This window comes from Oryctolagus cuniculus, chromosome 1, assembly GCF_964237555.1.
Source record: "Oryctolagus cuniculus chromosome 1, mOryCun1.1, whole genome shotgun sequence".
In the NCBI taxonomy this organism is placed as follows: domain Eukaryota; kingdom Metazoa; phylum Chordata; class Mammalia; order Lagomorpha; family Leporidae; genus Oryctolagus; species Oryctolagus cuniculus.
The window spans coordinates 177,647,982-177,673,514 of NC_091432.1; the positions used below are offsets into that span (position 1 = coordinate 177,647,982).

At 42.4% G+C, this 25,533-nt stretch overlaps 1 protein-coding gene across 6 annotated transcripts in view; it reads right to left on the reverse strand.

The window, feature by feature from the left end:
* FREM1 (FRAS1 related extracellular matrix 1) overlaps positions 1-25,533 on the reverse strand; it is a 179,531-nt gene that overhangs the window by 14,193 nt on the left and 139,805 nt on the right. For 5 of the 6 annotated variants that reach the window (XM_070052347.1, XM_002708087.5, XM_070052341.1 and 2 more), the window contains 8 exons: positions 24,883-25,084; positions 24,026-24,173; positions 12,740-12,869; positions 9,786-9,858; positions 2,863-3,012; positions 1,147-1,391; positions 455-502; positions 16-180 (listed from right to left, as the gene is read on the reverse strand). In XM_070052347.1, the coding sequence (XP_069908448.1) occupies positions 16-180; positions 455-502; positions 1,147-1,391; positions 2,863-3,012; positions 9,786-9,858; positions 12,740-12,869; positions 24,026-24,173; positions 24,883-25,084 (1,161 nt within the window). The remainder of the gene's footprint in view (positions 1-15; positions 181-454; positions 503-1,146; positions 1,392-2,862; positions 3,013-9,785; positions 9,859-12,739; positions 12,870-24,025; positions 24,174-24,882; positions 25,085-25,533) is intronic. The other variant, XM_051845518.2, reaches the window with a different exon arrangement.

A 25,533-nucleotide genomic window follows, 5' to 3' on the forward strand; every position in this document is an offset into this window, starting at 1 on the left:
AAAAGATTTCCATACCTGTCTGGGGATGTGTGAATCCATTGTGGATTCCATCTTATCTGCCTGCGGCAGTTCTGCCACTCTGATTGTCTTTTGTGGCTGATTAATGATGGATACTTTGGCCTGCCTTTTGTGAGCTGGGAAACTGTCATCTTCCAGTTTCAAGGAAACCATCCCATGATACTTGAGGAGATCAAAACATAACAACAGTAAAGAAAAAACACGCACCAAGATAACAAACAAAACATTTTGTTGTAAACATGAGCAACTCGAAAATCATAAATCATTAACAAAACAAAGAGATGAAAGGTTTCTTTTTGTTCTGACCACTCAATTCTCTAAAACGAATTTCAAAACAAAATTTTAAGAAAAATATATAAATATACTGGTTATAATACTTGCCTAAATATTTTGCATACATAAATACAATAAATCTGGTGCTTTTGACTGTGCTTACTTTATAGACGATGTCTGTTCCATTTCTATAAACAGAGGATGGACGAATCTGGAATCAATGTAAGACAACAAATGGAGAAAACTGGCTAGAACAATGATTGGTAATAGGTTAAAACCCTTTTGATACAATCTTGTGAGTGCCTAAAAATTTTTAAAACATGTTTCTTGGAATTTTAACTCACTAGGCCTGATCACAATTAATGTGTTGTGTTGATTCACACAAAAATTGTCCCAGTGAGGAAAACACTGGGTTTTTTGCTTCTTTGCTGTTTTTTTTTTTTTTTTAGTATATCTAGTATACAGCCGTCCAAGAAAACACACACACACACACATACACACACTCATGAGGAATGTGCCTGTCTAAAATGCTATTTTAAGAAGGTCAAAGTCGTGGCTTCCAGAACCAAGTGGATCACTTGAATCTCATTGTTCTAGGGTCACTTGCCATCCCCTATCTGTCTTGACCACAAAAGAAAATATCCTGGATGACTCCGTGTATCTATCACCTAGTAAGCCGGGCAGCATCAGGATCTTTGTATAAAAATGCACTGCATGACTGTGCGAGGAACCCTGGCCCCCACAGGCTAGGAGACTCAAAACAGCTTCTCTAGTGTTTCAGAAGAGCTTTTGGCATCTTTTGTGTCTTTTATTATGCGTCCCGCTCCTCCACTCCCAGACGGTCCCCATCCTTACTGTTTTGCCATTCCCGTGGGCCCCCAGCTTCCTTTGAGAACGATGATGATGTGCGGCATCAAAGCCCCGCAGGCTGTCACCCCTGGTGACTGCTTGCCACTTGGAAGATGGAAAGGGTCTTCCTTCCAGATGAAAGGAACCAGAGGCGGTGGGTGAGGAAGATCCTGGGGGCAGCGGGGGCCAAATGCCCTGCTCCCATGTGTCGTGCTGGCTTTGCTTGGAGGAATACGAAGGATGGCACCGTCCTGGGGACATGCAAGGTGTCAGTTGGTCAGTTGATTTTACACGTAAGTGACCACATGGACACAGCTCCTGAAGCAGCTTGTCATTAAACCTAGAATGGATGGTTTTCCCACCAGATGTTGCCTTTCTGCCATTTGCCAGAAACCCTTTTACTCTTCATCAGTTTTCATCCCCTAAAGCTGTGCCCTTCTGCCCATCTATGGGGTGATTATAAAGCCATGAAAGTGATTTCACAAGCCACAGATGAAAACCAGTGCCCTGAGTTTATCGTCATGCCTCTCCCTGAGGGGAACAGCCTCCCCTTTCTTCACGTTACTGTACCTCTCAATATATCAGGTTTATTCTCTGATCTCTTTAAAATGTTCCTCCTCTCCTAGAGGTTGAAGCTGGAATTGTTTAAAGAGGTCATAGAATGGAGAAACGAATATAAAGGTTGGCATTCAAGTGTTAACAGAATAAAGACCTAGCAAATGGAAACAGAGCTGGAAGCCTGGCTGATTAGTACTTCTGAGAAGGCATGAGAAATAATCTAAGGGCAGAGCATCACTTGGGAATTTACATCTCCCATAGAAAGTGTGTACTTCATGTTATTTCTGTCTGCTTAACATGATGAGAAAATTCTATTGGAAAAGAAATAAATGTGAGGAAGGATGCCAGGGAGAGATGGTTTGAAAATACAGATATTATACAGGAAACAGGATAGTGCCCATTTTTTTTAATTAGGGTGAAAAAGAGGAGATAATGGATTCCAGGTAAGAAAAAACAAACAAACATGGATCACAGGGTATGACAGATGTGAAAAATAGGGGCATAAGATTGAGTCTGCTACTGGACACTTCTCAAATGCTAAATAGACAAGGAACTAGATGGGATTTGGAAGGGGGAGAAAACCAGCACCAAGGCTGGTTTTTATTTTGTTTAGTTTGCAGGTTGTTCTTTAGCATAGCTCATCCAGGACCTGTTTGGCTCAGCAACCCAAAGTCATTCATTAACATTCTCCAGCTGCTCCCAATCCCCAAGCTGGCTGCATCTTTCACATCTATTTTCCCCCAATTCCTTCTTCTCAGAGTTTTCTTGGTCACACTACAGTGGGGGCTGAGGTTTTAGGCATTGAGAGCTCTTTTTAACAGAGAAAGATAATTACAGGCCTGCAAACTCTGGGTGTGTGTGGGGGGAGGATAATTGTTGCTAGATTCTCACCAACATTGTCTCCCCCTCGGTGAGAACAGCAAACGGGTGGGCAGAAAACAACCACACTGACCTGTTGCTTTTCTCAAGCACTAGTTCCTAGCAGGAGGAAAACCACATGAAACGAAACCAGAATAAAGGACCTACATCATGACTGAGGTTGCTTTCTTGACAAGAAATTAAGCATTTTGATTTGAAGGTGTTATCAAGCATGTTGGCTGTTGAAAGCAAGCAGCTACAGCGCCAGGACTGCTCCTGATTTCAAGATGAGGATCAAAAGAATACCTCCTTTTGAGTCCAAAATTTTCACTGTGGCTTTTGTCTTTGTGCCAAGAACTGCATTCACAGGGGAGTTCAGAATTACTTCAAAGACCTCATCATCTTCCTCCAATCCGTCATAGGTAATTGCTATATTCCACGTCTTCGTTGACATTCCTACAAGAAATAAACATTTTAATTACTCTTTAATTGCTATTTCAATCACCTAGGTGTCAGAGAAATATATTAATTAACATGTCGACAGCTAGACTGCAGTAGCCTGAGTGAGCTATTGTACTCCCACCAACTCACAGAAGTCCTGCTGTTCTTCCAAATAATAAGGAAAGACCACATTTGTTCCTGGACAATGATGATTCCCTTTAAATGCAAACACTGTAACAAAAAAGTAAGCTGCATTATATATGCAAGGGGTGAAAAAAAACAGTGAGTAGATGAGATCCAAGACTTACATTTTTTCCCAACCCTTCTCTGAATAATAAACAAGTACCGCAATCTTAAAATCTTAATGGTTTCAAAAAAATCTTAAGATGTTGATGCAGACAGGAATGATTATTGGCTGGTACTTTACGCAATTCATGGAACTCTTGAAACGATTAATTTCTAAAGACAGCTGCCCTACTCCCTGAGATCCTTGTAGCCCACAAACGCTTTTGCTGATAATGTAATACTCAGTAGTCCGATACCCTCCTAGAGAGAATTTATGAGCTGGGGGGTTCTAGAAATAAATGGTGCCATTTCTTCCCTTGCTTTCTGTCTGCCTCTAGTCACACAGTTACAATCGAGCTTGGTTCCCAGTGGCTTTGTGAAGTTAATACAAAACAGTCCTGATGTGATAGACACTGCCCAGCTCTCCTGCCACCATCAAAGCAGGAAGCAAAGCAACCCCCAAAAGACAAAACCGAAGGGAACTTTGAGGTTGTCTAATTCTGACCAATTTCAGGTTGTCAATGACAGGATGTCCCTCTTAGGTGATTTAAAAGAAAAAGCAGTGGTAGGAAATAAAGAGAACACTGTTCAGTGGAGAAAGAAAATTCAAGTTGAAGGGGCAGAAAGATAGTTAACTTAGAGTTTAACCTCGTAGGACTAACTTTCAAAACCTTACTGTGCCGCTTACTCTTGCTTATGCGAATGCTTTCACTTCCATAAATGCTCCTGTATATAAAGCAGTTAAACATTTTTCTAGCCTCCTCTTCAGAAAAGATGGCTCAGTTTTTGCAGATTGCCTTCTATAGAAAGGCCTCTCCACTGTGCCATTTCCCTTTGATGGATGCTTTCCTAAAGGTAGGCCTCACATAGACTGCAAGATCTAATCAAAGTCTCAACAATCCCCAAGAGAAAGAACTCAAAGTAAAGATGAACTTTGGCCAGAGCTGTGGCGTAGCAGGTAAAGCCGCTGCCTGCAGCACCGGTATCCCATATGGGTGCTGGTTCGAGTCCCAGCTGCTCCACTTCTGATCCAGCTCTCTGCCATGGCCTGGGAAAGTAGTAGAAGATGACTCAAATCCTTGGGCCCCCGCACCCACCTAGGAGACCAGGAAGAAGCTCCTGGCTTCGGATTGGCCCAGCTCTGGCTGTTGCGGCCATTTGGGGAGTGAACCAGCAGATGGAAGAATTCTCTCTGCCTCTGCCTCTCTGTAACTGCCTTTCAAATAAATAAATAAATCTTAAAAAAGAAAAAAAAAATGAACCTGCTGCTTTACCCTACTCTTGGCTGCACTTAAAGGCAAAGAATTAGGTGTCCTTGAAATAATTTTATTTTAAAAACATAGGCTGACAGCCCACTTATTAAGCTTTCAATATCAAATTTAATAAATTATTTTGCAGTCTTTGCAAAAACACAAGTTAAAGCATCTACTGAAAAATCATATTTAATTCCCATCATTGATGGATGAATCAATCCATCAAAATACATATTCTGTAAGTATTGTATCCTAACCTTTACAACAGATGCTATGGACAATACCAGAAGAGTAACATAAACCAAACGCTGACCTGAAAGAGTTTAAAACTTCTTGGAGGAGTTAAGATATAAACATAGTTAGCTGTCCTTTGATCACTACGGGGGGTTGGTTCCAGGACCACTGAGGACACCGGAATCTGTAGTGGAGTTCAAATCCCACATATAAAGTGGTGTGTTTGCATATAAATGATGCTATACTCCCATAAACTTTAAATCACATATACTTACAATATTCAATATAACGTCAATTCTTGAAAAATAGTTGTTATACTCTATTGGTTAGGGAATAATGAAAAGAAAAAATTCCGCACAGGTTCAATGCAGACACAATTTTCTTTTCAAGTGTTTTTGACCAACGTTTGGTTGAATTAGTGGACTTGGAACCCATGGATATGGAGGGTTATAACTATTCAAAGTCGTGTATGATTAGCTGCCAGGAGGTGTAGGCTAGAGCGCTATGTTATATATGTGTGTGTGTGTGTATATATATATATATATATATATAGGCTCCAGAATTGGAAGGATTTGGACAGAGGAAATGAGAGAACAATGTAAGCAAAGGTAGGAAGGTGGCAAAGCAGAGGCCTCGGTCAGGGGAGGGTGAGAGGACACAGCAGTGGGCAGGAAGCTGTAGGACGGCAAAGGTAGTTCACAAACTGCAGAGAGCCCTGCAACCCAGACAGCCAGATTCAGACTTTAAACCACAGGCAAGTGAGATGGTTCTAGAAAAGAGAAGTGGCACACTGAAAGTGCATGTTGCAGCAAAATGAGTCTAGCTTGTTAACTGAGAGCAGAGACGCTAGAAGTTGTGAGACCACATAGGTGGCTGCTGCAGTAAAACTGGCATGGGCAAATGACAGCAAACAATGCAGAAAGCATACAGATACTGAAACTTAATAGTGAATATCTTGACCTTTGAAACAAAAAGTTATGCATTCTTTAAATAAAAATCCAATACAAAAATATATTCAAGCCCTAACCAACTGCCCTCTTCTTTTAAAAAGTTAAGTACTCCTTCCACCACCAAAAAAAACCATTTTTGTTGGGTCTTATGGAGCAGAACCAGATGGTTAGCAAAAATCTTTTCTGAGTTCACTGAAGTGCTTGTGATTTATTTGTCTGCAGTTCAGCTGTGTTTCTATGCCCACCCAGGTGTGTATATAGGACCAACTTTCTTTTAACTAAATGAGATTGGAAGTAAGAACTTCATTGTTTTTTTTCTTTTCCCTTCCTCTTCTACTTTCAAGGTGCAAAGTATTTGTTAAGTCCCTGAGATACAGGAGCATTTTTGGAAGGCTTGAACTGGCTCCCTGTTCCCACAAAACAAAAGGTGCTGAAAAGGAGAGAGAAGCTGTCTTTTTATATACAGCACATCCCACTTCACAGAAAAGGTAAATTCCTGAGTATTTTCCTGCAAAGTAGATTTTGTTATTGAAAGATGTTTTTTCAATATTTTTCAGTAAATGCCACAGATCTGTTCCTTTGGAAAACATTATGACTGATAGAAATGAAGTTTCAATTGAGAATGCAGCAAACCTTTCAAGAACAAATATATGAAAGGAAAACAATCATTTTTCTGCAGAGCATTTACACACTGATTCAAAATTAGTCACAATAGCAGAATGCAGCCTAGTCAGGATCTACCTACTGGTTTCACACAATAGCAACCAGGAGGCTTTCTCCCCAGTTCCTTCCTAAGTGTTCTCCAAATCTAAAAGATCTCACTATATTTAACTGCTCTCTTTACTCTTCCACCTGATCATAGAAGCTTCTGCTTTTAAAGGCATGGGCAGATTGCTCCGGGCAAAGAAGGGGTGAGGGTGAAGGTGGCAGAGGAATGGGATGGGGACACCAGATCACAAAGAGGCAAAGATTAACAAAATGGGTAAATAAAGATTGACTAGACCTGGGTATGGGGAAATGAAAAATTCTCTAAAGCAAAACTATGGTTTATGAAACTATTACTGGCTTAAGAAATTCCAAAATAATGAACAGTCAAGTGTTTTTTCTCATTATAAGATATGCTTGTATTACTTCTTAAAATGTTTAAATAATCTCTACAATTATAAGATTATTTAAAGCCCCCAGAAGTCATTAGGATCTACTCAGAACAACATGTAAACTCCTCTAGATGGGTATTTATCTTACCCAGTGAATCTCCAAGAGGTAAATTTCAGAGCCTCCCTAGTGTGATGCATTCTAGTTCCTATCAACCCAAACAGAATTCCTGGTGGGCTGCTCAAAACCTGCTGGAATCCAAAATCACTCCTGATCTTGTCACAAACAGAAATCAAACAACAAAGACAACATATGGCAGAGACTCTTGACTCCAAAAAGTAGGGACAGGGGTGAACATTTGGCCTTGCAGTAAAGGCAGCCACACCCCATATCAGAGTACCCAGGTTCCAGTCCCAGTTCAGCTCCATATTCCAGCTTCCTGTTACTGAGCACCTGAGAGGCAGCAGGTGATGATTCAAATAAATTGAGTCCCTGTCACCCACATGGGAGACCCAGACTGAGTTCTAGGCTTCCAGCTTCAGCCTGGCCCAACTTCAGCCTTTGTGGGAATTTACAGAGTGAATCAGTCAATGGGAACACTGTCTTTAAAAAAAAAAAAAAGGAAAATTGGAAAGATCAGAACTAGTTTAATACAATGTACAAAACAAAAATGGCACAGTGCAAATGCATCAAACCCGTCTATGGTCAGGTTAACCAGAACACCAGAGCCTGTAGCAGCCTGAGGGTCAACATCAAAATTATGATGGGAACAATTTTCCTGCACAGTGTAGTCAGCCTGAGGAATCAACGCATCCCCTGTCAGTAAGTTACATATCACAGGAAGGAGGCCATAACAACACTGGGTGGCTGAGTGTCAAAGTGAAGGCTCATTTGTACGGGCTGAATTGGCCCTTCAAAAATTCATAAGGTTAAGTCTTAACTCCCACTAACTCAGAATGTGACCTTATTTGGAAATAGGGTAATTGTGCATGTAATTAATTTACAGAGTCATACTGGAAAAGGGTGTCTCCCTAATCTACTGTGACTTATAAGAGGGAGGAAATTTGGACACACACAGGAAGGGCACCACTGAAGATGAAGGCAGAGTCTAGGGTGATGCAGGAGAAGCCCACAAACACCAGCAAAGCTCCAGGAGCTGGGAGAGAGGCTGGGGAGAGTTTCTCCCTCATAGGTCTCAGGCGGATCCTGCCCTTGCCCTTGGATTCCAGCCTCTATAACTGTACAAGAGTAAATGTATGTTTTTGAAGCCACTCCCTTCGTGGTACTGTGTTGTGCAGCCCTGAGGAATTAGCACAGTGGTCAAACATCCTGTGATAAACAGCAGCAAGCCATTTCTTTCTGCCTTTAATATTATGATTGTCAATTTTGGGATGGTGATGGTCATTAGGCCATTTTTTCCTTGGTCTGTTCCAGCAATTTTATGTGTTAGTGGTGGAAGATGCAAGCATCTAGGCACATTAGCAGGGAGCTAGATTGGAAGTGGAGCAGCGAGACTTGACCCAGAGCCCATATGGGATGCTGTCATAGCAGGCGCCAGCTTTACCTTCCAGGCCACAACACTGGCCCCAAAGCGTCTCCACATTTCTGTGCTGGACCCTCAGCCTGGAGTTTCCTTCCTTTTCTTCTTGCCTAAGTATTGCCTTCCCTGAGAAATCTTTCAGAGCTTTCCTTAGCCAGAACAATGGCTCACCCTTGGAGTCCTGATGCTCCATCAGTGAGTGTTTTCATGTCTCTCTGGCCCACTGCCTTTGAGGATAAAACATCCTTGAGAGCAGTCACTGTATTTTTGTATTCCTTTTGGAACCTAGCAAAATTTTTCCACAAATTCAATTTTCCTTTTTATTTATTTGAAAAGCTGTGTGTGTGTGTGAGAGAGAGAGAGAGAGAGAGCGTGCAAGTGCTTATTATTGCTTCCATTCACTGGTTCACTTCCCAAATGCCCACAACAGCTGGATCTGGGCAAGACCAAAACTGGGAGCAAGGAACTCAATCCAGTTCTCCATATGGATGGTACAGACTCAGCTGTTTGAGCCATCACCTGCTCCTGGCCCAGAGTGTGCATTTGCAGGAAGCTAGAATCAGGAGTGGAGCTGGGACCAGAACTCATATTCTCTGATATGGTATCAGGTGTCCCAAGAAGCATTTTAACTGCTAGATTCAACAGCTACTCGCCACAAATGCAAAAAAAGTAAATGCTATTTAGTTAAAGTATGATTTCCCTGGGGCCTATGCTGTGGCACAGTGGGTTAAGCCACTGCCTTCAATGCCTGGTATCCTATATGAGCACCAGTTCACTTTCCAGCTACTCCATTTCCCATCCAGCTCCCTGCTGGTACACTGGAAAAGCAGCAAAAGATGGCCCAAGCATCTGGACTCCTCCCACTCACATGGGAGATCTTGGTGGAGTTCCTGGCTCCTGACTTCATCCTGGTCAGCCCCAACAGGGGGCCATCTGGGGAATGAGCCAGCAGATGGAAGATTCTCTCTCTCTACCTCTGCCTTTCACTAAATAAATAAACCTTTACAAATAATTTCCCTGGGAATTTTCCTAGATCAATCTATTCCAAGCAGGACAATTTAGAAATACCCTTCAGGAACTCATATAAACATAACATTCTGAGAATTTCCATCAAACTCCAAGGCAATTAAATGATTATAGCTTTGTGCCAGGCCTTTAAATAATTTTTAAAATGACCTTATTTGTTCTTGATTGCTTTGGATTTCTGCTTTGCTATTTTATATTTGCTATTTGTTATGATCTTTCTTCTCATTTTAAATGAGCATTCACTGTCATAAAATAAAAATAAAGGTAAATTCAACTCTTCTGGAGTGGGGTGATGTGGATCCCCAAGGAGTTCCTGATAGCTAAAGCTGTATAATATTCTGTCTTTGCCATAATCACCAGACTGGGTTACAAACATGCAAAACAAACAGTGGACAGAAAATGTACCTGGATCAAACTGGATCAGTTTAGATGGAGTCACAGTGAAATCTTTCCCAACTGTTGCTGACACTTGGTTGACCTTAAAGGGAAACAAATGTCTTTTTAAAGTAAAGATAAATGTTATATAATAAAAAAAAATCAATTGTGCCCCATACTAGACTAAACTCATGCTCTTAAATCTGTTTTTAATATTATGTGGGTTTTTTATTGTAATAAACCATTTTAGAGTCAAGCTTACATGGATCTTTCTCAAAGTTCCCTTTCTGCAAGACGAATATCAATGGAAAGGAAAGCTTTTTGCTTTCTTTTATTGCTTCTCCTTTATATGTGATTCAGTTATTGGAGAAAGTCACTTGAATTTTAAACAATATTTTTTCCCTTTGTTACTAAAGCACTATTTTATTTTACTGCCTTCTCTTTATCCCAGCTTGGTTTTAAAGCAGTGCATCAAAGAAAAGGGAGAGAGAGAGGTGGGGGGGGGGGGGGTTGGGGGGATACTTCTGACACCCGGGTGATGATCTGTCAGCCAGCACTGAGGGATCCTGCAGGCTCCAGGGCACCAAAAGCCTTCAGACCAGATGAACTCAAACCAGTCTGGTCCATTTTCCTGTCTGGATGAAACCATCACTCTTCACCGGCATGAATGAGAGCTTTGTGGGATTGACAGCCCTGGTGAACAGCCGCACAAAGGCAATCTACACCCAGATTCCCCAGCTCTAGGGGCCCATCAAGTAAGCTGGAAAGCACATCGCCCAGTCTTAAAAGGACTGTGGACTCATGCTTGGCTCCTGAACGCCTGCACTGAAAACCAAAGGCGTGATTTCGGGCTCTGATGTTCCGACCTTAAATTTGCCCAAGAAGTGCCTACCTATGTGTTAAGCAAAGCACGCTGGGTTGATTTGAAAAGGAGGTAATCTAATGAGAACCTTCCATGGGCATCACGGGCATTGTTACTTTTGCACATTTATTTCTAGACATTTCAGATGGCCAGGGAAGTTGGTTAATATGGTTCTGTGCCTTCTCAAAAAGGAAAGATGTGCACAATGAAAAACTTCAAAATAATTCCTCTTCCAGGAGCTCTCAGACCCATCTCTACTACAAAACACAGGCAGTGGAAACATTTTGCTGAAGAGAGGTATTACTTCCCACACTTCCATTTGCTCTTGGTCTTCAATGCCAAGGCTCCCCCTGAACCACCTTTCATTGTGAAAAGGCAGCCCATTGTACACCTGTAGCCACCATATGCTGGGAGCTATATTTCCCTGCATGGGTCTTGCATGTGCAATTACCTAGTATTTACCACCACTGAGTTTACAGAATCCTATGTGGGAAAAAGAATGGTCTGGAGCAAGGTAGGTAGTTGGAGTAATCAGTCAGGTGAAGGTACACAATTCAAACTGGAGCAAAACTGCTTTCTCTCTCCCTGTCAAGTGGCCAGTAAGGTGGTAGGAGGTGCTCCAGGTATAGAAATCCTGAGAGACTCAGGGACCTTGTTGGATGAAGGCCTGCACACTCAGCAGACAGGTTCACAGTGGGCATTCAGTTTAAGTAGATACGAGGTTCCATGCACATCATGTCTACTCTTTCTACCTGGAAAGGTGGATGGTAACAGGGCCCAAAACTGCAGACTACAGCATATGCTGCCTTCTAGGGAGGGCCAGAGGATTACTAGCAAACCACCTCTAAGCAGTCTCCTGGAAAATTACACAGCATATCGAGTTTTCTGCTATTTTAATAACAATAAAACTCAGGGGAAAAAGAGCCTATATGCACTGGAAAGATACAGACCACATCCAGATATGGCTGACTTGGGTGCATGAGGTGTTGAGGGTGATTTGAATTCATTGCAATAACTGAGAATTAATAGAGATGCCATTTTTCCACAGAAGTTAACTCTGTGCTTTCCTTTTAATTTTTTTTTAACCAGACCGAGGAGGAGGGTCAGGCTCATTCTCCTCCTTTGATCATTAAATGTGCAGCTTCTCATGGTCTCCATCTCTTGAAGGGCTGTGGTTTTTATGACTCCAAACAGATCCTTTAACGCTAGATTGTACTCCATTGTTCAGGTCATTGGCAAGGAACAGCACTTGACCAATGCAAAAATGATCACTTGAAAATTCTTCATATATCAGAGTTCCTATACCAATACAATCTCTGGTAATTTTACATGACTTGGTGACTCTTACCACAGGGTTAAGCCTTCTGATTTACCTCTTCCTCTGATACTAGGGGAAGTTACTGGGGTGCATTCCAAAAGAAAGTCATTTGAGGACTAAAAACACTGGGTACCCCCCGCAGACTTTCTTACATTTAACTTTTTCTGCAGCTAAGCTGGGACCAAGTTCATGAAGTTGGCTAGATCTCCCTGTGAAATCAAACTTTAAAACTTAAAAGAGTGCTGGCTGGTGCTATGGCACAGTAGGCTAAGACTCTGCCCGTGAGGCCAGCATCCCATATGGAATCAGATTTGTGTCCTGGCTATTCCTTTTCCGATCCAACTCTCTGCGTATAGCCCGGGAAAGCAGCGAAAGATGGCTCCAGTGCTTGGGCCCCTGCATCCAGATGGGAGACCTGGAAGAAGCTGCTGGCTTTGGATAGGCGCAGCTCTGGACATTGTGGCCACCTGGGGAATATATTAGCATATGGTAGACCTTTCTCTCCGTCTCTCCCTCTCTAACTTTACCTCTCAAATAAATAAATAAAACATATATGTTGAAATAAAACCTTAAAATGTGTAAAAAATGACCAATTTCAAAACTAAAAATTGGTTTAAAGAACCCTGTCTGGGAGTTAATTAGGCCAGATGAAAGCTAGGAATAAGGATATTGTGCACATAGGATTTTCAAAATACAGTAACATCCCCATGCTTTGAAATTTCCTTAGTACATTGAATTTTTCTAATAAAGGCACCAACCAACAAAGAAGTCTTAGCTTAGCAATTTGCATTTTATAGCCATTACCTTTATACTAACAAAGGCCGAGTCCATGGAATATCCTCTTCTGGTAATTTCCAAGGGCAACACACCCACATTCTCACAGACCTCGTATTCAGTCCGTGACCATTCGATATGAGACCACTTCAACTCCAATCTGTGCAGGAAGGGAAAAGGAAAGGGAAACCATAAGAAACACAGAGAAGTGCTCATTAGGGATTCTCTGCTGGGAGGGAGACTGAGCCACAGGTTCTCATCCTGGTGGCTCGTGTGGTTGCTCAACCTACAGCACGGATAGAAATTCTTGACATTGGTTTGATACCTTGTAGTTCACAAGAAAGCTTTATTAACATTCTCTCATTTGATTCTTACAACAACCCTGTGAAGCAGACAGTACAAGTACTAGAATTCCATTTCACAAATGAATAAACTAAGGTTGAAGGACTACCAAAGGGCTCACGGTTATTAATCACAAAAAGGGACTCGGACTTGAGTGATCCAAAGGGAAGGAACCGGCAGTTGTTAAATTCTAAGAGACACTTATTTTTGGCAAAGGCATTGATTGACATGAAATCCCCTCTCATCTGGAGGCCTTCTTCATTCGTGCAGTAAAAGCCCTTCCACATACCTATCTTCTCTGAACTTGTGTTCAGTTTAACAAGTTATCCTTGATGATGTGCCTAGGAGTTAAAACATGCATGTGTTTTAAAACTGTTGTCTATGCCTTTCTCTGTATATGTCAAAGGCCATACTTCTACGTAGCCTGGTGCAATTACAATTGTCCCTCATGATTGGCAAGGGATTGGTCCCAGGATTCCCCAAGCATACCAAAATCCTCAAAAGCTCAAGTTCATCACCAAAAATGGCATAGTATTTGCAAATAACCTATGTGATCCTTCTGTATATGTTAATCTCTAGATTACTTATAGTACCTAACACAATGTAAATGCTATGTAACTAGTTGCTACACTGTATCATTTAGGGAATAATGACAAGAAAAAATGTCTATGTAGTTCAGTATAGATAGTTTTTTTGGAATATTTTTGATCTGTGGTTGGTTGGAACTGTGGGTATGGAACCCATGGATGTGGAGGGCTGACTGCATACAGCTGAATAAATCTGATAAATCAAGAGTATTCTTTTTCTATGATGTATTTACTGAGTCTAACATCTGATGGAAATTGTCATCTTTAATATTCATCATCTAGAGAACTTTTATTTTTTCAAAAAAGAAAAGAAAATCCAGCTTCAGAGAAGGTAAGTAGCTTGCTCAAAGGCAAAAAGCTCTGGTAAAGCTAACAGGTGGCAGAGACGAAATTCAAGCATGAATCTGATGACGCCAAGTCTCCCATTCTGCCTCTACCACTGCTCTTCCCAACTGAAGGCCCTCACGATTCTTGTTTGATCTCAAGTAGAGCAACATGAAATCCCCTCTCACCTTCACCCTTTTTGAGGGGCGAGTACTGGAATGTCTCACCTAAACATTTCTAGGCATGTCCCTACTGTTTTCACCACCAGGGACCTTGCAATATAGCAGCATACAGGACATGGCAGCCTTCACCATGGCTGTGGATCACATCCCCAGAGCTTTTGCTTTCTTATTTCCTGTTATTCTGGCTTCATGAAACACTCCGTAGTTACCTTACTGTACTTCTAAAACTCCCAGATTCACAGATTCATACCTTTCCCTCTCAATTTTTAAAATTTTTTTATGGAACTAGAAATTCTGTGGCCTACTGTGTGGAACTTGAGTTCACAAATTTCACAGGCTCTCCAGCCTTTCCTGGGGGCAATTCAAATTGAGAGCAAGTTTATTCCCAGCTGCTTGGTGACCTTGCTCTGGTCACAGGTCGTACTCACACCCTGCCTAGGAAGTTCTCTAGCAAAATGACTGCAATTGCTCTGGTTCATACCTAAGGCTTGAGAGCCTGGAGAAGAGAGAGGGCAGAAGTGTGAAATTATCAGAGGTTCATACCTCTATAGAAATATACTTATTCAGTCATTAGATATGAAGCTTACTGTTACTGCATGTTGGACTTTATAATGTTTTTGGCATTAAACCAGAATCCTTATATTAAAATATACTGGGCTCCTCATGAGTTTTTGATTCAAGTGAATTCAAATCTGGCATGAGACAGAATCAAGAAATACAGAAATAAAGACTTAAAGAATTAGTATAAGATAGCAAGCAAGGAGGATATCATAAATTCTAACAGAAAGAACATGTTGCTAAGAATTCCTAAAGAATCCAGATAAATGAGAAGAGGGGAAAAAAATCAGTGAGATGGGGTAGGGGAAAAAACAGAAAGATGAAAAGGGAAGGGAAGAGTAGGGAGGTAAAACAAATAAATTTGGGTCTTGGTAAGGTTCACGTGAATATCAACGTGTAGCTCTGAGAATCTACCCATTGTGCTGCTAACCACGACACCCAAGAATCCACCAATGTCACTCTGCAGATCTGGGTGATCTCAGTGCCTAAAACTAAATGTAAGTTGGTTGCTGACCTAGATCCAAAAGGCAACAATTCATAGGACTATGCAGCTTCCAAGTATAAAGGGCTCAGTGTTTGGGAATGCGCATGCATTTCTCTGAAGCACCATTAGAAAGCTACATAATGTTTATGGGTTAAGATTGTCATTACACAACATTTTATTGCGTTTTCTTAAGTCTACTCACTGCAAGTAATGAAGAACAATTGAGAAACCATGAAATTTAAGCCAGTTATGTATTTTCCAGAAAAATATTTAAATAGCAAAGTTCCTGCATACTTACAGGATATGGGCAACATATGTTTGAATGTGATTTTTTTTTTCAGCCCCGTATTTGAGAAGACCTTTCTATGCTGACACTGTGATTATTTAAACTCTACATAAACACCTGTGAGAAAAATAAGAGATGTGGGCAATCACTTGGGAATTCTCCTGCAAGAAGTCAAGCAGCTATATGCTTAGCATTATGTTAATATACAAACGCAGGAGCCCATGAGAGAAACTTGGAAAGTTCTGGACGTGTGAGGTGTCATGTAGATACGTGTTGGTTCATGTCTTCACATTTTCATGATCCCTCCATTCTCCTATTACCAATGAGTAAAATTCATTATGTGCTCAGAAATGAAGTTTACAGACACACTTTATGTGAAACCCATATGGCAATCATTTCTGGTCAGTTCAAAGGAGGTGAAAACTCCTTAAGCCAGGTCAGGGTTTCTCACCCTCAGTGCTGTGGACATTTTGGAACAAGTGATCCTTTGTGGTGGGGGCTGCCTTGTGTGTAAAAGCTATCTGGCAGCAACCCTGACCTATACCCATTACACAGAGCAGCACTTCTTTCCCTCTAGTCTGAACAACCTAGACACTGTCAAATGACCCTGGGAGGAAGGTCATCCCAGTTCAGAACTACCTCCATAGGGTTTTGGGGCTTTCATCACCATAGAAAAGCTGGTTCAATATTAAAGCTACATCATGGTCTTCAACCACCACTAATGTGAATGAGAGAAACAGCATGGATTATTGGAAATACAACTGGATTAGCTGCTGTGAGGCTTCTAGTTCCTCTGGCATGCACTAGTTCTAAGCAGTCAAGCCAAAGGAAAGCTATTTAAACACCCAACTTGGGGCCAGCGCTGTGGATCACTTGGTTAATCCTCCGCCTGTGGCGCTGGCAGCACCAGGTTCTAGTCCTGGTTGCTCCTCTTCCAGTCCAGCTCTCTGTTGTGGCCCAGGAAGTCAGTGGAGGATGGTTCAAGTTCTTGGGCCCCTGCACCCGCATGGGAGACCAGGAGGAAGCACCTGGCTCCTGGCTTCGGATCAGTGCAGCGCCAGCTGTGGCAGCCATTTGGGGGGTGAACCAATGGAGGGAAGACCTTTCTGTCTGTCTGTAACTCTATCAAATACAAAATAAATAGATAAATAAAATAAACACTCAACTTAAAATTGCAACCTCCTACCTAAAGCCTGGCCCCTGCAATCCCCATTACGGTGACGGACCTTTTCATTCTCCAATGTGGAGATCACGTATGACATGCCACCTGACTTAGATTAGGAAACACGGGTCTTCGGTTCATTGATGTATCTATGGACATAGTGTCTATGTCCATAGATATGTGTGTCTATGGACATAGTGTCTATGGACATAGTGTCTAGGACATAGTAAGTACTGAACAAATATTTGCTAATTAAACAAAGAAATCTTGTTTAGCACACTGTTTCCCAAGATAAGTTGATCACTGGACATGTTTTCCTCCCCACCCCTACTAATATCATCTTTCACAGAACTGGAAAAAAAATGCTAAGCTAGATGATGCCCATATGTTCTCTCTAGGCCTAATTTACTCTGGATTCTCTGTCTATTGTTAGACTTTATTAGAGTAGAGAGAAAGATGGCATTGATAAAAGAACATTCTATCAGAAATCATAACACACATGCATGCTATTTTCTTAGGCATGTGTGTAGTTCTCAACATTTGGGGCTGTACGCAGAAAGCCTTCATGTCACAGCTGGGAAGAGGGTGGTACCAGCATTCTGTGGATAGAAGCTGGGATGCTGATGAACGCCTACCCTGCACAGGATGCTCCCCTATGGGAAAGTACCATCTGCCTCCAAATGCAGATAATTCAACTAAGGTTGAGAGACTGTTCAAGAGTAAAACACACATGCTTTCTGGTGTTTTATGTTGTGGCTACTTGATTCATTTATGTGAAGGAACAACAAAATGAAAGCAACATTTGGTGTTACAACACCTCTTCAGGATTTGGGATGTTAACTTAGTTAGTAAGAGTTGTGAAAAGGTATTTAGCCCCTCCCTGCCTCAGTTTCCTCACTTCCCCACATATAATGATGATGCATCTATACTTCAAAGGGGTTAAATTAACCTTCATAAATGCTCATTAAGTATTTTGAGCTTCTCAGTAAAAAGTTTTATGGAAGCTAAAATTGTGATTAATCATATAATTAGATTATCATTTTTAATCAAGCAGCACACGATTTAAGAAAGATGAAATGTTAAAAAATACTTTTCCAAGTGTCCAAACGAAGAGATCAATTCAAAGATATTAAGCTCAATAATCAAATTCTATGAACACCTGTGTTTTCATTTTCCTCTCTTTCTCTTTATTACAGGGAAATAGTGTTTAGCCAAGAAGTAGTTTAGCAAGTACCCAAAACAAGTGCTTTGGAGTCAAACACGCCTTGTAACTACTTATTACTGAATGATTATGGTCCAATAAGTCTCTCCAGGTCCCAATTTTCATTATCTTCAGAATGAGAACTATACTCATGTGAAATGATTAAAATTGAAATCAGTTAACATGGATAAAGCACCTGTACACAGTGGGTGCTTAATCAGTGCTGTTTTCCTTCCCTTTGTGTTTTCCTAAAATCCAGTCTAGAGACAAATGCTTTAGCTCCTGGCTTGCAGGTAATGTGGATGCATTAGCTGGCCAAGAGTTTCAACCTCTTCCCCTACAAGGTGTTTCATATAAGCTGCTGAAACATTGCAAAGTTCACCTGATAGAAATTCCTTTTCTGTTTTTATTTCTTCTGTCCTTTCTCTTTGAAGGCCAACTATGGGTAATAGAGCACCAATGCGTAAAACACAGGTAGCCAGAGAAAGAAAAAGAATCAGAGTGTGCCTTCTCCAGCAGCTGGAGAAACAGCCACAGCATTACCAAGAACTTCAACTTGGGCCAACTTTCCTTTTGAAGTTCACTCTTTGTTCCACGGGCACAAGAAAGAGGTCTACATGGAAGATGCATTAGGAAAACTCTCTTGGCCAGAGAGTGGCTACGTTCCGTGATTCTCAAAGGTGATTGTGCTGAATGAAGCAGGCCCTGTGTAACTTAGTTTGGGAGCTATGCAGAGCATCTAGGAGATTCAACCTGAGCCCAAGGATAGACACGCCAAGGCACAAGCCTGTAAGACGAGCACTGGTGTAGATCTGGATGTCCGAGTTCATGATCAGCTGTCACTCATCCAAGGAGCTGCGGGATAATTGCTGAAATGCTTTGAGCCAAGAGTTCCTTACTGATCCCAGAGGAGTGTGTTTTGCAGATTAGCCAATACACGTGAAAGCACCTAGCACAGTGCCTGAAATTCAGGCACTTAGCCAAATGTAAATATGTGAATTTCATGGATTCCAACAGTATAAAGTAATTGGTCTTTACAACAGTATCTCACAAATGCATTCCATGAAGAACTTGTTCCCTAAGCTCGTCTGTGTGGGGGTGGGATGACGGAGGGGCAGGTCTGTAGTCCAGGCAGGTTTACACACACTGCGAATCTTATCTCCGACAGAGTCCCAGTTCATAGAAGCATCTCAGATTCTGGGATGGGATGCAGTTAAACAAGCATGCTAGGAGCCAGAGCTGTGCTGCAGCAGGTTAAGCCGCCACTTGCAACTTCAGCATCCCTTATTGGAGTGCCAGTTCAAGTCCCACCTGCTCCACTTTTTGATCCAGCTCGCTGCTAATGTGCCTGGGAAAGCAGAAGAAGGCGACCCAAATACTTGGGCCCCTTCCACCCATGTGAGAGACCTGGATGGAGTTCCAGGTTCTTGGCTTCAATCTGGACCAGCCCCAGACATTGCTGTCATTTGGGCAGTGAACCTGAGGATGGAAGACTTCTCTTTTCCTTTATCACTTTTCCTTTCAAATAAATACATCTTCCCCCACCCCCAAAAAACCCACATAATGTTAGCTGGTACAAATTTGATTATTCTTACCTAAAGAACATCATTTCTGGGGCCGGCACTGTAGCGCAGTGGGTTAATCCTCTGCCTACAGCACCAGCATCCCATATGGGCACTGGTTCTAGTCTTGGCTGTTCCTCTTCCAATCCAGCTCTCTGCCGTGGCCTGGGAAAGCAGTGGAGGATGTCCCAAGTCCTTGCTCCCTGCACTCGTGTGGGAGACCTGGCCATTTGGGGAGTGAACCAACTGAAGGAAGACCTTTCTCTCTGTCTCTTCTTCTCACTGTCTGTAACTCTACCTCTCAAATAAATAAAATCTTAAAAAAAAAGAGACCAATATTTCTAACACTTTTTAAAATGGAAAATCCTCCGACACGACACAGAAAGACTGCCATAAATAAAACTTCTTGGCAATCTAGATTCTGGGACATTCCCACTGAACACAGGCCCCCTTTGGCTCCAGATTGCACCACTAGTCCCTTTAGCTTCATTACAAAAGGGTTTTTTGTTTTTCAAACAGTTTGGTAAATTTTTTAAAAAAATATTATTTATTTGAAAGGCAGAGGGAGAGACAAACTGCCTGCAGCAGACAGGGCTGGGTCAGGCTGGAGCCAGGAGCATAGAACTCACCCCCAGTCTCCCATGTGCAAGGCAAGAAGCCAACTGCCTGAGCCATCACCTGCTGCCTCCCAGGGTACACATTAGCTGGAAGCTGGATGGGAAGTAGAGATGGGATTTGAACTCAGGCTCTCTGACGTGGGATGTGTGTGTCCAAGTCAGTGTCTCAACCAAATGGCTGCTCCTAAGAAGGCTTTTACCCTGCGTGTATTCATAATGATTCTAGTAATTCTAAGCCAGTGTTCCGCAGCACTGAGCATGTTGGTTCATACGCACATCGAGTGTTCGCTTTGTGAATCATCTCAGAAGCAACTTCTAATTTAAAGTAGGCCTTTTTTTTTTTTTTTTTTTTGACAGGCAGAGTTAGACAGTGAGAGAGAGGGGGACAGAGAGAAAGGTCTGCGCCAATCCAAAGCCAGGAGCCAGGAGCTTCCTGCTGGTCTCCCTTGCAGGTGCAGGGCCCAAGCACTTGGGCCATCCTCCACTGCCTTCCTGGGCCACAGTAGAGAGTTGGACTGGAAGAGGAGCAACCAGGACAGACTCCGGGGCCCCAACTGGGACTAGAACCCGGGGTGCCAGTGCCGCAGGCAGAGGATTAGCCTACTGAGCCGCGGCACCGGCCTAAAGTAGGTTTTCTAGTCCACCAAAGGTTTCCAGGACACTTCTCTCGCAGTTCATCGTATCCACAGGAATTAGTGACACCAGTGGTTGTCACAGATGGCATCCGAGGTATTTACAGGACACATGGGATGCTTTCACGTTTTTGATTGTCTTTGTTTTTCTAAACAAATTGTAATATTGCACCCTTTTTGCAGATAGGGTCTCTAAGGCTTAGATAATCACTATGTGAATGGCAGAGATAAAGCTCAAATGGCATCTTTTAGTTTCAAGTTTAATGGTTTATTATTAATATGTATTTTTAAAATGTATTTGTCTGAAAGGCAGAGTGACTGAGAGAAAGGGAGAGGCAGAGAGATCTTCCATCTGCTGGTAGATTACCCAAATGCCCAGAACAGCCTGGGCTGGTCCAGGCTGAAGCCAGGAACCTTGAACTCCATCTGGGTATCCCACATGGTTGGCAGGAACCCAAGTACAAGGGTCATCATCTGCTGCCTTCCCAGGGATCTTAACAGGAAAATGGATCAGAAGCAGAGCAGCCAGGACTTGAACTGGCGTTCTTATATGATATGCTGTTGTCCCAAGTGGCAGCTTAACCCACTGCAGCACAACGCTGCCCCTGTATTCTACCAATTCCCAATGTGATCGATGTAGAAGGCACATCAATACTGACACCTATAACTAACATTGTAAAAACCCACTGAGCAATACGGTTCCCAAGCAGTACGTATTCCTTCTTTTTGGCTGCCTGGCTGGCCCACATCTGGAGAGAAAGATGGGAGGGAAACTTGCTGCCCCTTCCCTCCCTTCAGGCCAGGTTAGCAGAGTCATTCAGAATGGGCAGCAAGCTTTTCAGTGCAGTGAGGAAAGCCAGGGACTCCAAAGCTGCACCCCTGACCCGAAGCCCAGCACCTAGCACCTGCACAGCCTTGGGAGAAAAGCCACTTCTTAACTCCATGTGTCAGTTTCGTCATCACCCATTCAGGGTCACGATGGTAACTAACTCCCACTTGGTTGTGGTGATTACAAGACCAAAAAAGTTACCACATTGCAAATACAGGTTTTATATTGTACTTGTAACTAGGCACTTGCTGGCTGTCTTGGGAAGACAATCCGGTATTCACAACATTGCTTCTCACTGGAAAAATGTGCTCCTCGTTCTGGAAGATATTTATTTACAAATAAGGTTGGGGACAACTCTACCACCCCCAAGTTGTGAAGATAAATACTGAGTAATTTCTACCTCGCCCTGCCTGCTCTGAAGAAAATAACCTAATTTCTGTCAGAGAAAAATCAAAGATATTTTTGCATTCCCCCCTGTTGGGGGGCATATGTTACAGCATTTAGTTCCAATAGTTTCAAGTTGAAGTAGAAATAGCTCCGGAATGGGTATATGAAAACTGATATCCAACCCAAACAGGAGCCTGGTTGAAATCCTCACTAGCAGTTATAATTACAATAAGTAAATTCTGCTGTGATCCTCAAAGGACTCTCAGGGTTATTTAAAAACATAAAGCATCTTCAAAAACAGGAAAAGGGTACATGGGTGAAGCAGTGTCCATGCAGCACCATCGGTCAGCTACACTGTGCTCACGTGTGGAGGACCAGAGGCCAATCATAGGTCAACAGCAAACCTCTTCAGTATTCTGTTTTGTGGTTGAAATATAGCTTGTTAAAGAACCAAGTAGAGCTGGCGCCGCGGCTCAATAGGCTAATCCTCTGCCTTGCGGCGCCGGCACACCAGGTTCTAGTCCCGGTCGGGGCGCCAGATTCTGTCCCGGTTGCCCCTCTTCCAGGCTAGCTCTCTGCTGTGGCCTGGGAGTGCAGTGGAGGATGGCCCAAGTGCTTGGGCCCTGCACCCCATGGGAGACCAGGAAAAGCATCTGGCTCCTGGCTTCGGATCAGTGCGATGCGCCGGCCACACCGGCCATTGGAGGGTGAACCAACGGCAAAAGGAAGATCTTTCTTTCTGTCTTTCTCTCTCTCACTGTCCACTCTGCCTGTCAAAAAAAAAAAAAAAAAAAAAAAGAGAACCAAGTAGAGTCAATTTATTAACGTTTTGGGGACAGGAAGGTTTTTGTTTTTATATTTTCTTGAGAATTGGAAGTTGTCTGATACCGAAAGTAGTTGATACATTTCCTGTAACAATTGTGATTCTAAGGAATCACTAATCTTAGGCAAAGGCAGTGTATGAGGTGGGGTCATCTGTTTAATTTTATAACCTCAGGATTATATATTAATGCCAGGGGCCAGGTTTTCGTTGCCTATTTCCCAACTCCTAACGTGGTGTTCCTGGCATATAGAAGCCATTTAATAAAAATCTGTGGGGTTAATACATCTGGACCAGGTACTACACGGTGTCAGGACTATGAAGATAGAATACTGGGGATGTTTTTAGAGGATGCCAGCTTTTTGGTAAAAATGACAACAGAGACCTCTGCTGGTGAGGGTTGGAACTACAATTGAGGATCGGAAAGAAAAAGGGAGGAGTACAAAGAGGTTTCTCAGCTTTCTTTTCTTCCTTTATCAACATCCCACCTTAAAAGGACCACAACAGGGTTGTACTCACTTATGGCATTTAGAGTGACTAGGATATGGTGAATAGTAAGACATGGGCAAATGGACAGCTTTTCTTTGAGGTTCCAGGGAAGGGCATTAAATAAAAGGAAGGGACAAGAAAACACGCAGCCCAAGGAGAATGAATTGGCCTTCCTGTGACCGCCCACCAGGTGGTGGGTTCCTTGAGGTCAGCAGCATGAAAGCCTAGAAAGGCGCCCCAGTCGGGGAAGCCACCACGGTCTATTAACCTTACTAAACTAGAGGATTCAGAGGGCCATCACTTCCTGCGCCCTGCAAGTGTCACTAGGTGTATTTTCCCTTTCTGCTGGCTTCATTCTCACTGTGATAGGTTTGCTAACCTGTAAGTTACAGCCTTTGATACCTTGTTGCTGTCTGGGAAGGAGAGATGGTGGGCTAACCTTCCCCACGGCCTCACTCTTCCTGACCCCAGGTAGCTTAGAAGATTCTGTTGCTCACCTGGAGCTACAGTGACTTCTCGCTGCCTGGTTTGTACAAGAGCACGCCAGCCCAGTCCCGGATGCCCGGGGAAGGGTCAAGCCAGGAGCCTCTTTGGGTGTGAGAGTGACAGAGTCCGCGTCTACATGCATGGTGTGAGTTTCCCAGCACCACCCCGCCTAACTTTCTAACATTTCCACTCTCTGTAAAGCTACCGGCTTTCTATCCTTAAGCAGTCCCTCTCTAAACTAAATTCTGTGATATTTGAAATGCTGTTTCAATTTGTCTTCTTAGTTTTTTTGAAAAAGAACATTTCATTTTCCTTAGATACATTCTGCAGGTTATAGACAGGACTACTGAATAAGCAAAAAAGCTTACATTTGAGGAGTGGCAGAGTTCCCACTGGGGTCCATGATTTGAAACTCCACCAGGTCTGAAGTCACTTCCTTCAAAGATGGGCTTATGATGTAAAGGATGGTCTTTCTGCGTAGGTCCCTTTGGCTAAATTGTTCATGAATAAATTCACCTATAAAAGAAATACATGAAGCTCACGATAATCAACATATTAAATAAGAGCTGATAAAATTATATAGCTACTTTATTATTTTAAACAGATTTAAAGAACAGAAAAAGTATCTCTTATAAAAGAAATTAGCAATACTGCAACTATATTAAAATTCAAATGCAACAAACTTAAATTAGGCTTTAAATTTACTTTGCTTCTGAGATATCTGCCTTAAAGAAAATATAAAGGGAAGAGAAATAGAAAGATATGGTAATAAAACTTTATAATTTGGTGCCATCTTGTCCAGTGATATATTGCGATCACTCTCTTCATAAAGCAGAAATCATTTACAACCCAGAAAAAACATTAGGAAACACTAAAATTTGAAAAAGAAACTGACTTCATATCATTTAGAATCCATGATGGAAGAAAGAGTGAGTCACAAATACGAACTGTGTCCTGACTCACCGTGTCCCTGCGGTTGCCTTATCAAATGGCCATTGAAAACAACTGTAAACAATCGGAATTCAGCTCTTTCAGTCAGGCCGAATTTAGGAAAACTCGGCTTCAAACCCTCTTTAACACCAATACTGATTTATAAACAGCATAGGCCAGGAAGCCCTAGGGAGTGTTTACCAAATGGGCTTGCACTTAATGAAATTACTCTCCAGCCCTGCTCACCACTGGGTATTTTACAATGAGCAATGGCAAGGATTAAGGCAGCCAGTACCTGTTGTCACATTCTCCAGATGTCCATGTTGTGGGCCTCGTAAAATCTTAAAGATGATCCGCTCATCCTCCGTGTCAGGGTCCGAGGCCTTCAGGACGCGGGAAGTGAGGTAAATGCCATAGCAGCCATTTTTCAGGAGCTCCACTTGAGAAGCACATTGCAAGAGCGTGAGCCGGGGGGCTGTTCTGTCCAAAGGGTCCACCTGGAGCATCAGTCATTACATCTGGGGTTATCCAAAAACTTCTCACCCTCAGCAGGCAGCGCAAGTCTCTACTGGCTCAACAGTGACAAACTCTATCAAGTTTCAGATTCCTTACATTCTCTTTGGTTAATTTCCGCTAAACGTTATCTTATTCACAATATCCTCAGCAAATCTCACACTGCCTGGAATCTTGATCCAATTTAATTGTCTATTTCTCTGACTCCACTTAGGATACAAGCTCCATGAGCACAGATACCATGCTTTTTTCTCTCCCTGATTATCTCCTTGCACCTGCCACAGTGCCTGAACCCAAGAAGCAGCCCAGGGAATACTTCATATATTCAAACTAACCTGAGAATTGCATTGCAAACTTAATGTTAGCTCTTCAGAAGGATTTCCTAATTTTCACAGAGCTTGGTGATGGACAGAAATAAAATTGAAATGGTTTT